The 13,920-nt window shown below is 35.5% G+C and overlaps 1 protein-coding gene across 1 annotated transcript in view; it reads left to right on the forward strand.

Moving 5' to 3' along the window:
- The window catches only part of LOC129240348 (elongation factor-like GTPase 1), a 120,954-nt gene extending 109,609 nt beyond the window's left edge, over nucleotides 1–11,345 (forward strand). Inside the window, exon 3 of the mRNA XM_054876102.1 lies at nucleotides 11,054–11,345. Within this exon, the coding sequence (XP_054732077.1) occupies nucleotides 11,054–11,242 (189 nt within the window). The 3' untranslated portion in view covers nucleotides 11,243–11,345. The remainder of the gene's footprint in view (nucleotides 1–11,053) is intronic.
- The last annotated feature ends 2,575 nt before the right edge of the window (nucleotides 11,346–13,920 follow it).

Below are 13,920 nucleotides of genomic sequence, written 5' to 3' on the forward strand. Positions count from 1 at the left end.
AAAGGAGCGTAGACTTATGGTACTAAGTGTTTTTTATTTACTTTTTGCTGTTAATGCTTTTTTCGTGAAATACCGTGTGGCAGTGTGAAAATATTTAGCTGTGCGGTCCTAAATTCACTAAAAACCACCAAGTACGAGGGGTGCCTTTTATATGTCGGGATTAGAGAACAAAAACAAATTTTAATCATCGAAAATCACTTTATTGTTTTCCAAAATATTCTCCATGAAGATCTATACATTTTTGCATGCGTTTGAACCAATTGTCGAAGCACTTTTGCCACTCTGAATGAGGTACCTCCAAAACATGCATTCTGAATGCCGCAACCGCTTCTTCAGGTGTCGAAAAACGTTGACCTCTCCGTTTGTTTTTTACGTACGGGAATAAAAAGAAGTCATTCGGTGCCAAGTCAGGACTATACGGCGGATGACCCATTAATTCGATGTTTTGGGTGCTCAAAAATGCAGTTGTTTGAGCCGATGTGTGAGAGCTCGCATTGTCCTGGTGAAGGATGATTCGTCTTCGGCGGTTGCTTTTCCTTAATTCTTTTTCCGCAAATAACTTTTGTTACATTAAGCTCTTCTTAGAACACCCATACTGTCGATTGTTGTTTTATTTCGGGATATATGCATAAATCAAATATTCATCACCAATTGCAAGTTACGTTGCTAAACTAAACCATCCGCATACAATAAAACATAAGCAGTGACTGAAAAAGGGTCCCAATCTATTTAGTAAAAAGGGAAAATAAAATAAGATTAAGAATACTGTGGTATAATCCCTAGGAGGGTACATAGGTATGGAGTTTAGTGTTTTCAATTTTTAGAGAATTGAATTAATATAGTGTCAACTTGCCAACTAAAATGCTAAGATAAGTACTGAGAAAACACCACAAGATTTGTAACTGTGGAACTTTCACGGATAAATTCACGATCACAGGGGTTTATAATTTTTTTCATGACAGTAGTTTATTATTGACAACCTTTTCGAAAGGTTTAGAACACTGTTGAACTGAAGAATAATTGGAAAGTTCATGAAGCCTTGCCAGTGCGGTATAGTCACCGATTATCATCGTGTAGCTCATTTGACGGTTGGACCAGAAAAAAATGCTGTTCCGGATTTTTAGGCCCTGAAGGAGAGGGGTGTTAGTTGTGTGGGTTGAAGAGGGCATGTGAATAGGTGGCTACATGGCGGACATATCTCGGGCATATCGGGGCCGATTCTGGATAGGTAGGAGTTTAACCTGCTACAATATCCAGACGCTGAAGCTCTTCGTCTACGATGGATGGTGATTGGACTCCGATGGCAGCATTCAGTGGTCGGGAGTTTAATAATGCTCTTTTTAAACATTTTACTGTTCTCGACGTTGAACCTCCTTCGTCCAGGTGTTAAAAAAACGTCGTCATGGCAGCCGGTTCTACGTACCGGAATGACTCGGGGTTTACCCACCAAGAGCTGCCACTCTAGTAAACTAGCCCTGTCTATTGTGCTGAGTTACAGATTGGAGTGACAGACGCAAGCTTCCAGCGGTTGGTGAATACCCTCTTAGCTGCATTTTTTAAGAAAAAAATAGGAAATCTCGTCCAAATCATTTTTCAATGGCGAACAATTTGGAAAGACATGCCAGAGCCATCAGGATCAGAAATAAAGTTCGATTTGAAAAAGTCTGCGAACAAAGTTACAGAGTCGCATAAGCTCTCTGAGCAGTTCTTATTTGTAGGTCATGCGCCGTAAATACATAGTTTTAAACGAGGAAACAACAAATAAGCATTTTGTTTGGAAATTACCCTTGTATGGAATGTAAATATGTGTGTAAAATATACTTTTTTGCTTAAATTGCGTTACTCCAACGTCATTGTTCGCTGTCACGGTTCATCATATGCTTGTACACTAAATTGGCTGTTATTTGTAGTTGTTGTTGTTGCTGTTGCTTCTTTCTTTTCGTATGCCATCTTCTACCTTCAAGTGATTTTTGGTGTGATAAACAAGCAAAAGTGTTGGCAGATAATGATCAGTCGTTGTATGTTACGCCAGCTGGTGCCTGCAGGCAGGCAAGTGGCCTTTTGTATAATACCCTGTTTCTGAAGATGTGTTCGAACTTCGAAGAAATTGCGCATCAGCAAAACTGTTCACTCTATTTCACTTGAATTTAATAGGATTCCTTTTTGAGGGTTTCTTCTGCTTTACCTCTTACTGATAGGCATGTGCTTGTGTGTGTGTGCGTGTATGTAGTAGCTGATTAGGCTAAATCGTTGGTGATGTCATTGATTTTTCTTTTTCTTTTTCGTTTCACACTATTAAAATGAAGGTGCAAGTGATATTATCATATAAATAATCGCATAAAATTAAACGACATGCTTGACGTCCCTTGATTAGGCTAACATTTTTTATTACAAACATACGATTTTTGTTTTATAATTCTAAATGCTCTGGAATAATCCCTATTGCGATATTTCCGCTCTCAAGACATCTAACAGGCATTAAGTGAATCTGCGAGAATTGAAATCCATTTTATATATAATATTTGTAACTGGCGTTTATAACAGGTGGCGCTAAAGTAATCCTCCTATCAGGAAATGCTATAAGTTTTGCGATTGGCCCCTAATGTCAGTTCTGTTTTGACATTTGTGTAGTAAACACATGCGAAATACACGTTAATAAACAATGTTACGCTACACTGCTCCAGAACGCGGAATATTGCTGACTATTTATTTGACCAATAATCGGTCGGTGACTTTGGCACAACGTGAATTTCGTCGCAGATTTCCTCGTCGTCCAACGCCTACTGGTGAAACACTGCGACGTTTAGCCGCTCGCCTCGAAGAGACTGGCACAACACGAGATGCTGCCAGGCGTGGCAGACCCCGGAGTAGCCGTTCTGCAGAGAATATTGCTGCTGTAGCCGAGGATGTCATGGAAGCGCCGTCGACATCGACCAGACGACGCACACTGGGGATTTTTGTACAGAGATGCGGAAAAAAGTATACATCCCAAAAAATATTTACATTTTTACTACTAACGAAGTTGTATATATTTGTGTATGAAAAGAACATGTTTAAAAACTATTTTTTAAAAAAATTTTAAAAAACAATGTTTTTTAAAATTCATAAATTTTAATTTTTTTTTATTAATATAAGCCAGCAAATATTATATTTACACACAGGATATATGTAAGTTCATAATTCTGAATTACCCTCAAAATGTCAAAACAAAATTAAAAGTGTTTCGTTATCATTATGCACACACTAGAAAGCGTTTAGTTATTATCATTGCCAAAAAATAATCAGTGGCGCCTGGTGGCACCTGGTGGCACCTGCAATTGATTAAAACTGAAAGAGACGCTATTAAGCAACACGTTGATACTAGTTTCTGACCGTAGGTAAATGTAGCTCAACTTGCAGATCCAAGAATATGAAGGAATATGATTTTTTTTTTTCGTAAAATTAATTATAAATAGATAATCAAATGCTTCACAGCCTTTGTTCTTCTGGCTAAAATATATAAAAATATTGTACCCTAAATGAAAAATAAAAAATTGGAAGTCGGCTCAAGCAAAAGGAAAAAAACCACCTTGGGCTTTGAAGTTTTTTCTTAGTCAGTTCAATACTATAAAAACATTATACTTTTGACATATCTATAAAAAAAAAACTGTAAGTCGGAGTTTAGTAATTCTTTTTGATTTTATTGTTGGTTCTATTCTGGAATTTAGAAATACCATTAAACGTTGCGTAGGTGGTGTGTTGCAAATTTGACTTTCTTCCGCTAAATCCCCAGTGTGCGACGTGCCACGCAAATGCGTATCAGTCGGCGGTCTTTACAGCGAATTTTGGTACAAGATTTGAAGATGTTTCCGTACAAAGTCCAGACGGTGCATCAGCTGTTAGCTGCTGACCGCCAATCGCGTCTAACATACGCTCAAGCCATCCTTAATCACCACCAAGAGAAGGATGATTTTTCATCAAAAATAATCATGAGTGATGAGGCCCATTTCCATCTTAGTGGGTACGTAAATACGCAAAATTTACGCTTCTGGGGCACTGCAAATCCGCGTGTAACCCACGAAGAGCGATTACACCCGCTCAAAGTCACTGTATGGTGTGCTGTTTTCGCTGGAGGAGTCATCGGAACTTTTTTTCTCGAAGACGTCGCGGGCCAAACGGTTACTGTGAATGGTGAGCGCTACAGAGCAATGATCAACGAGTTCTTTTTGCCGCAACTTGATGAATTGGGATTGGAAAACATGTGGTTCCAACAGGACGGTGCAACGGCACACACTGCACGTGCCACAACCGATATGCTGAAGGATGCATTTTCCGGGCGCCTAATCTCCCGTTTTGGCGATTTGCACTGGCCAGCAAGATTGCCTGATTTGAAAGTTTTGGCCAAAGTGATGGAAAATGCCATAAAAAGGGCTCAAATGGCAATCAATTGTGGCGGCGGCCATTTACATGACATCATATTCTCGACTTGATGTAAAAAAAATTAAAAGACCAAATAAAAATAATCCACAAGATGGTTTTTTATGAGGAAGTTTGCCATTGGCTGCCAAGGAGCGACCACCATTAAAAAAAGTTTTCCATATATTGGGGTCTCGAACCTGTGCCTTCCAAATGGTAGTCATGCACCAAAGCATTCGGCTACGGCGGCTTACTCCATTATTTTGTGCCCTACTTTGAGCTATTTAAAGTTTTTCTTAGCGCGATTCGGCCCTGAGTCATCTGTAGAAATAAATGCATGCTTACAGTTCTATTAGTATAATTACAGTTTAATCGAAAATATATTCTCGTAACGGGTGATCAATTAAGAGGAGTTTTTTTCATTTGCGTTTTTTTTTTACAGATCGCGCGCGAGTTGTGGCAAACTGTCATCGTGGATTTGTTGAACAGCGTTTGGCATTTCATCATGGAAAGACTCACACCGCAGCAACGTCTACAAATTGTTCAACTGTATTATGATACTGTATACAACATAATCGGCCTGCCTTAAACACTATTCGACATGCCATCAACAAATTTGAGTCCGAATATTCATTGGTGGATAATTCTCGACCGAATAGACCACGTCCAGCAAGAAGCATTGAGAATATAGCGGCAGTAGCAGAGAGTGTACGTGAAAACCGCGATGAATCGATTCGGCACCGTTCTCAGCAACTTGGGCTGTCGTATGGAACAACTTGGTCAATTTTACGGAAGGATCTTCATTTAAAAGCATATAAAATACAGCTCGTACAAGAACTAAAGCCAAATGACCTTCCTGCACGTCACCGTTTTGCTGATTGGGCTCTTGAAAAGATTGAAGAAGATCCGCTGTTTTCGAGCAAAATTTTGTTCAGCGATGAGGCGCATTTCTGGCTCAATGGTTACGTCAATAAGCAAAATTGCCGTATTTGGGATGAAGAGCAACCAGAACAGGTTCAAGAGCTACCTTTACACCCAGAGAAAACAACGGTCTGGTGTGCTTTATGGGCTGGTGGAATCATCGGTCCATATTTTTTTCAAAAATGATGATGGCCGCAACGTAACTGTGAATGGTGCTCGCTACCGTACCATGATATCGGACTTTTTGCTACCTGAAATTGAATCTAATGATCTCTACGACATTTGGTTTCAACAAGACGGAGCCACTTGCCATACAGCTCGTGAAACAATGACTTTATTGAGAAGTCATTTCGGAGAGGAGCTGATTTCACAACATTTGAATGAAGTCATATTCAAAAAGTAAATGTCAAAGAATGTCCTTTCAAATGATAAATAAAGGTTTTGAACATAATTTACATTTTTGTTTTTTTTTTTTTAACTATTGAAAAAAGCACCTCATGATTGATCACCCGTTATAACAATTTTATTAGAATGAGAAAACATTAAAATCTCCCATGTAAAGCAATTCGAGCAAAGCATTTTGGTTAGCCTTTTGGTAATAAGAGCGGAACCCGCTTGGCTGTTTTATCTTCGCATCGGATAGGTTTATTTAATGGTATAGAATATACATATATATTCGGCCGCCGTAGCCGAATGGGTTGGTGCGTGATTACCATTCGGAATTCACAGAGAGGTCGTTGGTTCGAATCTCGGTGAAAGCAAAAATTAATAAAAACATTTTTCTAATAGCGGTCGCCCCTCGGCAGGCAATGGCAAACCTCCGAGTGTATATCTGCCATGAAAAAGCTCCTCATAAAAATATCTGCCGTTCGGAGTCGGCTTGAAACTGTAGGTCCCTCCATTTGTGGAACAACATCAAGACGCACACCACAAATAGGAGGAGGAGCTCGGCCAAACACCTAACAGAAGTGTACGCGCCAATTATTTATTTTTTATTATTATAGAATATACAATTTATATTCCATGGAACTGGAATTAGATTAATTTATTGAAGGAATTTATAGCTGATTCTATTGCTGTTAAGAATGTTTTTAGTTTTCAACCAATTAAGCAGTTTGAAAGTGGCTTGGCTCGTCCTCACTATCTGAAAGCCTAGAGTCTTTTGACCGCTTAAGCTCCATTTCAAATAGCAATACACAATATTTAAATAAGATTCAGTTTAAAAGAGTCTAGTTGTAGTTTAGCTATGGCTAATTGAGATAGCTGAGAAGAGCACTAGCAGGATTTACGAATTTAGCTCTTAGTCACCAATTGATCGATCGCTTTGTAGATACTATGATTGTGTGGTTATCAAAAAATTAACGCAATAAATTGGCTTCTCTCCCTTCATCTACGCCAATGAGTGATTTCTATCCACCACTGCCGCAATATCACTACATAATACTTATATACTGAGTCTGTATTTACTGGATCTACTTATTTACAAAGACGAGGGTAGTTAACATAACAGCTACTCAGTAAAAGTAAAATACGAAGTTTAAAAAAGGTTCACGACACATAATTTTTTATACGTAGTTCGAATTTCAGCAATCATACAGAAGACCTCAATCTATAGTATTTTCAACCTCAGCCTACAGCTAAATAAACCACTCCTTTTTTGACCGACGGTCCTATCTTCGTCTTCTTCAATTTTGATCCACTACAAGAAGCTCGAAGGTTCCGTGGTTGTACAGTATTATGATAAGTCCATATTTCATCGCAAGACGCTGATTTTAGATTGCCACACCGAAATTTGGTAATCCAAAGCATTTGTAGCTTCAATCCCCATAATACTTTTCAAGCGTTTGTTTGGTTTGAGTAATTGGAGTTTCCCCACAAAAAACTAAATTATTATGAGTACACGAAATGTTTTAGAAAAAACATCGTTTTGTTTAATTATAAAAAAAATTAACTATTTTACGAATCAGTTAGAAAATTATGAAAGAGTCAAATATTAAGGTGGCAGAGCCGTTTGCCTTAATTTTAGTCACTCATTGACCTATCGTCGGAGATTGTCTTACATAATTACATGCAGTTAAGTTGAAACTAGTGCAACTCTCAGTCATTGCCCTGGATTCTATAGACTGCAAAGCATTCATCATGTGTAGGTCCCCATACATGGTCTGTAGAGCGATTCCATGCGAAGTGTTCCAAGTATTTCGGACATTGCTTTGTAGGCTTTAGTGTAGTAAGAAAAAAACTAGAAAAATTTTGAAAAACCTAATAAGAAATAATAAATCCGAAATTATAAATTTTTTTTAAGTTTATTGAAGTTTATACTCAGGCCTACATATAAATAAATTTTTGGAAGAATTGATCACTATGTCCAAAATACTTGGTTTATTCGACATGGAATCGCTCCATTAAATGTTGTTGTCATAGCAGCTTAAACATGTCTCATACATATAGACATATGTATCGACAACACTGGCGGTCAGTTCTGTGATCTGTGCGAATTCTTTGTTGGCAGTTTCAAGTTACGCTGAAAAATACTTAAGAACGATACCCAGTTCTCGTCTATTGAAACTTTTTTCAATAGAATCACTTCAATCTTGGGCATACTCGTATTAGGTTTTATTTTATAAATTTTAAATGTTTTCAATCTGTATCAGTATTTTTATCTAAGTAAAACATTGTTTTTACTTCGTGTTAATGCAATTAAAAAATTCTTCAGAAAAATATTTAAGAATGAAGCCAAATTATAATCAAATCTCAAAATTCCATGCGGAAGGGAAAAATGTACACTAACGTTTTGCAGAAATCCTTCTTGCTTTATTACTGTTGCTGACTATCTTTGCATTGACATTATTCAATCTCTACAACCAACGTTCAACAGAAATGAATTCCCATGTTGCCTTGTCCTTTTTAAACAACTTATCCAAATTTGTGATATTCTGCGTGCATTTTTTATGTAGTTTCAGAGATGTTCTATGTTTGGTACTCAAAGGTGCTCAATTCAGAGAATTGATCGAATTGTATTCGAAAAACTTTTTTCGCCACACGAGAAGTGTGCTTTGGACTATTATTGTCTTGTTGAAATTTCAAAATCCCCGATAGATTCTCTTCCGCATAAAGTAGCATTACATTTTTGAAGTATCTCAACGTACGTGACCGCATCCAAATTACCTTCAATACGAGGAATTGGCCTTATATTGTTCCAGGAAAAGTAGCCCAACACCATTATTGAGCCTATCCCGTGCTCATGATTGGTGAGACGGACTTGAAGTCAAATGCTTCATCTAACGAACTCTATTTATTTTCGTTTCCTCGCTGAATAAAATATACCGCCACTGATTTTGAGTCCGGGCTTTCGAACAAACTCAATTCGGCGTTGTCGTTGCGATGCCGGTGCCAATGGCTTCTTCGTGCCAGTCGACCGTGAAGCCCTGCCAATCGAAGCGCAACTGTTCTTTTCATTATTGGCTTTTCCAAGTGAACAATAATATCTCGATGGATGTCAGTAGCACCCTTCCTGGGATGCTGTTTTAAGAATCTAACGATCGATCCTATCAATGTCGCGCTCTATTTCTTCTGGAAACATTTTCTGCTATTTTATACTCAGAAAAATATTTCGAAGCATCAAAAGCCGTCGTTTTTGAAACGTTTAATTGTGTTTAAATAGGTAGGATAATCCGTTTTTTGCAACTCTATAAATGTTTTTTGAATAGTTGTGGTGCAATTTTCCCCTTTCGGTATCATTGAATCGTTTCAACTAGAGTAAAGTGCTGTAGGAATTCGCCAGAAACTATATTTTTTACATATTTACCAGTTAAAATATAAAACAGAAACCAATTCACAAAATTTTGGACGAAGACCAAAGTATATTTCTTACAAAAATATCAGTGTTATTACTAAAGTTATAGTAAAAATAGATAAATGAACACATTTTAATGATTGAGATCACAACAAATATATTTAAGTTCCGAAGTACCCTACTCGATAAAATATGCGCATATAGGGTTGCCAACGCATCGTTCTGAAGTATTTTTCAACGGTTGTGTGTCCTTTTCTAATGTTGTTTAGAAAAGCCTGAATGGCTTCCATCGATTTATGATGCCCTCCTTTCATCGCTAAAAGCACTTTTAGGAGTAAGATAATAGTCGCAGGGTGACGGGCCGAAGTATTCTGGGGATAGTCCGCTCTGTGGATGGCCCAGTCTTTTTATTGACACTCGTCTTTTGTTCACCTGTTTCGTGCGCATACAAAATCACCTCCATATGTTTTTTTTAGTATTTGATGCGTTCCGGTAAATTCTTTATTTACAGCGAAATGTCATACTGGATGGCAGTGCTGGATTTTTATATCCAATACGAAAATTGTCAAAGAAATAATGTCACAAGTTCTTTTTATTTATAAAAATATCAATTTTTTGTTTTATTTTTTTAATAGAGGGTGTTTAAAATTATTTTGTTTTAGATAGACGGGTCATTCGAGAAGTTAAAAAAGATTCTTGTAATCATGATTTTTTACGACTTGTTGTTTATATGTATTTAAATTCACATTTTGTCCATTAAGTGAATGACACGCTATTTTCTATGAATATCCGCTTAACATCTTTGCACTCTTTTATATTTCCTATATAGGCTCTAATGAACTCAGAAGAGTTCATCAATCAATGGCAAATCACACCTTTGCTCCATTCAAACAGATCCTGTTCTGTCGGGTCACAAAAGTGCCAGTTCACCTGCTTTCATAGTTTTTTTTACATTTTACTCACACTTCAAATACTTACATATGTATGTAGATATGTGTGTAGGCGCGTGATATGCTGCCTCTTCTACCTTAGCTTATCGGCCACAAAACTGCGAAAAATCGGTCACCGCCAGTCCATTCTAGAATTCCATAAAAAATCCTAGAACGCCCATATCCTTTTAACCAACTCACACCATGCATTGGGCTGTTTGCCGTTTGCAATTTTTTTTTAAGAAACAAATTCGTTTCGGCGTCATTGCAAAGCATTTCCCTGCCCAGAACACTTCAAATACACAAAGGACCATGACGCCACACACAGGCACCGAAAGTAATAGAACCAACAAAGGGCGACAATGCAATGTGCCGAAAACAAACGAACATGTTGAATTTGCGAACACAGCTGGAAAGGTGTCGCTCAAGGTGGTGTAGTATCCAGGAAATTTTCGAAAATCACGTAAATTTAATAAACAATTGAATACCGGCACTTGAGCACATAACAAGCGATGTAGTAGTGACACGCAAATTCACGCGCGCACACATAAACCTTCATTCATACGTATGTATGCATATATGTACATGAGTGTTTGTGCATTTATAAGTAGCTACAAGGAAATTCATAAAAGGACACTTGAACGTTGAGAGCCTTGGTCAAAGCATTTCAATGAAGCGTGAAGAATTCGTAAATGAAAATGTGAAAAGAATACTTGAGTGTTCAATAGAATGGCTGCAGCCAAAGAAAAGTAAAGCAAAAACAAGTCGCTTAGTAACAAGCAAACGCCACAACTGGTTGCATTTACGCTTTCGTAATGTCTTTGTAATATATATATATTTTTTTTTTTTGGTAACGTCATGACCATATTCTATCACCTAAGCGTTACCCCATACATCTACTCTGCCCCATGTCATACGATTATCGTTGCAGATTTTCACTTATTCTTATTGTATCTTACTACAAGAATTTAATCCACACACTCATCTACAAATTTACATTCAACTCTCGTTCCAGATAATCGATATTGATCCATTTTGGGTACCAACAACCGAGGAGGAGATTACGCATTTTGGCGAGAAGGCCGACTCGGCTAATCGTGCCAAGGTGTATATGGATAGCGTGCGCCGACGCAAAGGGCTCTATGTAGACGAGAAAGTCGTGGAGCATGCGGAGAAGCAGCGTACTCTTTCGAAAAATAAATAAACAAAAATGTCGAGTTTATATTGTCATTTCGATAATATGTGAGTTTTTACATGTGAAGAATTTAGACAATTTTATAATAAATGCGAAATCTGCAAGTTGAAAATTCCTTTTGAAATACATGCAGTTCGATATAAAAAAACGAAAATCAATGTAAAAAGACAATATATTAACTTAATGCACTTTTTCGTAAATTTGGTAAAAAAATCTACAGGTCGATATTAATTAATCTCTTCTTTAAATTTTCTTCAAAAATGTTCAAAAAAATTTAACAAAACATACAAAATTTTTCTAATTTTTTTGTTAAAGTTTTCTTGATTATAAAATTTTTTTAATATTAAAACTTTCCTAATTTTTAAAATTTTTGTAACTTTGAAAGAAAGAAAGAAGTTTTGAATATTTAATTTTTCAAAAGTTTTTTTAATTTTTTCTTAATTGTTAAAATTTTTTTAATTTTAAATTTGTTTTAATTTTAAAATGTTTCAAATTTTATAAATTTTCTCAATATAATATACAATTTGTTTAATTTCTCGAAATTTTCTTAATTTTTAAAATTTTCTTGGTTTTCAAACTTTTTTTTTGATTTTTAAATGTGTTTTTTAAAATTAATTTTGGAGGGTTTTTGACAGTTTATTTGTAAAAATCTTTTTAATTTTTTTTAATTTTCTTTATTTTTTTTTGTAATTTTGTAGTTTTTAAAGATTTCCAAAGTATGTTTTTTTTAGTTTCAAAGTTTCCTAATTTTAAAATTTTTTTTTTAATTTTCTTAATATAAACATAAATATTTTCAAATTTCTTGAAATTTTCTTAATTTTTAAAATTTTTTAACTTTTCAGTTATAAATTAACTTTAATTTAAAATAATATAATATACAATTTGTTTAAATTCTGGAAATTTTCTTAATTTAAAAAAATTTTTTAGTTTCCAAATGTTTAAATGACTTTTTTGAAATTAATTTGTTTTTTTTTTTTTTTAATATTGGGGGTTTCAGTTTATTTTTAAAGAATCTTATTTTTTTAATTTTCTTCCTTCTTAATTTTTTTTGCTTTTTAATTTTCTCAATTTTTAAAGTTTTCTTAATTTAATTTTTTTTTTTGTAATTTCAAAGTTATTAACATAAAATTTTTTTAATTTCTTGGAATTCTCTTAATTTTTAAAATAAATTTTCAATATTTTTTTTTAATTTTGGAGGGTTTTAGAGTTTATAAAAAAGTTAAATTTCCTTTGTTGAAGGGGAACTGAAAGAGGAGATTGAACAATATCGATCTGTAGACAATACTAAATTTACGAAAAACTGCATTTTCCATGGGAAATCAGTGATAATTTTCGAAGCGAGGGTAAATATTAAATAAAAATAAAAAACAAAGCAAAAATAAAAAAATAAAAAACAATAATTAAAAAAATAATTAAAACAATTAAACTAATTAAAAAGGTGTCTCAGTTTTTTGACAAAAGAACACCCAGAAAAATAACTTTTTGCCTATTATTGACACTATAATTTCTTGCACTGACAATTATTATTCTGAATATAATAAAATTATTTAATAATAAAGAAGAAATAGCAAGACGCATTTATTGCGTGGCGGTGGCACTAGACCAACAACAATGTATTGGACGTTTGATTGTCAAAGCAAAACATTGGCAAAGTACTTATAGAAAACAAAGAATGAATTCGCCTTGTTTCATTTTGGGCTGACGGCACATGGACACGATGAAAAAGAAAAAAGAAATCAGCTGATTTACGGATACCACCCAAGGCGAATAGAGTATATACGGTGACGCCATTAAAAAACAGTTACTTAATTACAGATCGGAACTGGATTTTGGCTGGGTACCAGCTGGATTCTCCATTTCTTCGCTTGATTCTAGAATAGACACCGGCCAGTCCGTAGTTCTACGATGAATGCCTACTTTAGGGAGGTATTGTTAGGGAATTCCAAGCAGGCACTGACTTGGAAAACCCACTACAAAAAAGAGACAAAAATGTATTACGCATTTTGACAACATATACAATAACCTATTTATTTACCTTTCTCTGCATTGAGCATTTCTGTAATTTCTGTGTATTTCATTATAAATATCGATTAAGGTCCTAATCATAATTTCTACTTTGTTCTCAGTCAGTTATTACAGACAAAATCCAGTCTCGTGTTTTTCTTGATCTTGATGTTTGAGTAAACAGTTGTTATATAATCTAAACCGTTCCTGAAATTGCATCTGCGAATTGCGAGAAAATTAAATAGATAATAAATCTTACTAGGCCGCAGCTAGGCAATTCAACTCAGCAAGTGTCTATCCAGTGCCAGTAACATGGCAAAAATAACCGAGAGAATATAACTATCGCTCTCAGATACGTGAAGGAAGGAAAAGCTCGAGAATCATTACTCGATATTATCACAACTAAGGGATTGGACGCTAAAACATTCACCGAAAAAACAATTGAAACATTGCGTGAGAATAGTATCAATTTGTCGTGTCTTTTGAGCCTATGCTATGATGGAGCTAATGTGATGAGTGGTAAAAGAGGAGGTGTTTCTGGTCTCCTGGAACAACACATAAATCGTAAAACTCCTTACATACACTGCTTCAACCATCGCCTCCATCTCGTTGCTGTAAAAGCGGTGTCTGACAATGATTCGCTGAAGAACTTTTTCGATATGTGTGTGATGTTACATGCATTT

Source organism: Anastrepha obliqua, chromosome 3 (genome assembly GCF_027943255.1).
Source record: "Anastrepha obliqua isolate idAnaObli1 chromosome 3, idAnaObli1_1.0, whole genome shotgun sequence".
Lineage (NCBI taxonomy): Eukaryota > Metazoa > Arthropoda > Insecta > Diptera > Tephritidae > Anastrepha > Anastrepha obliqua.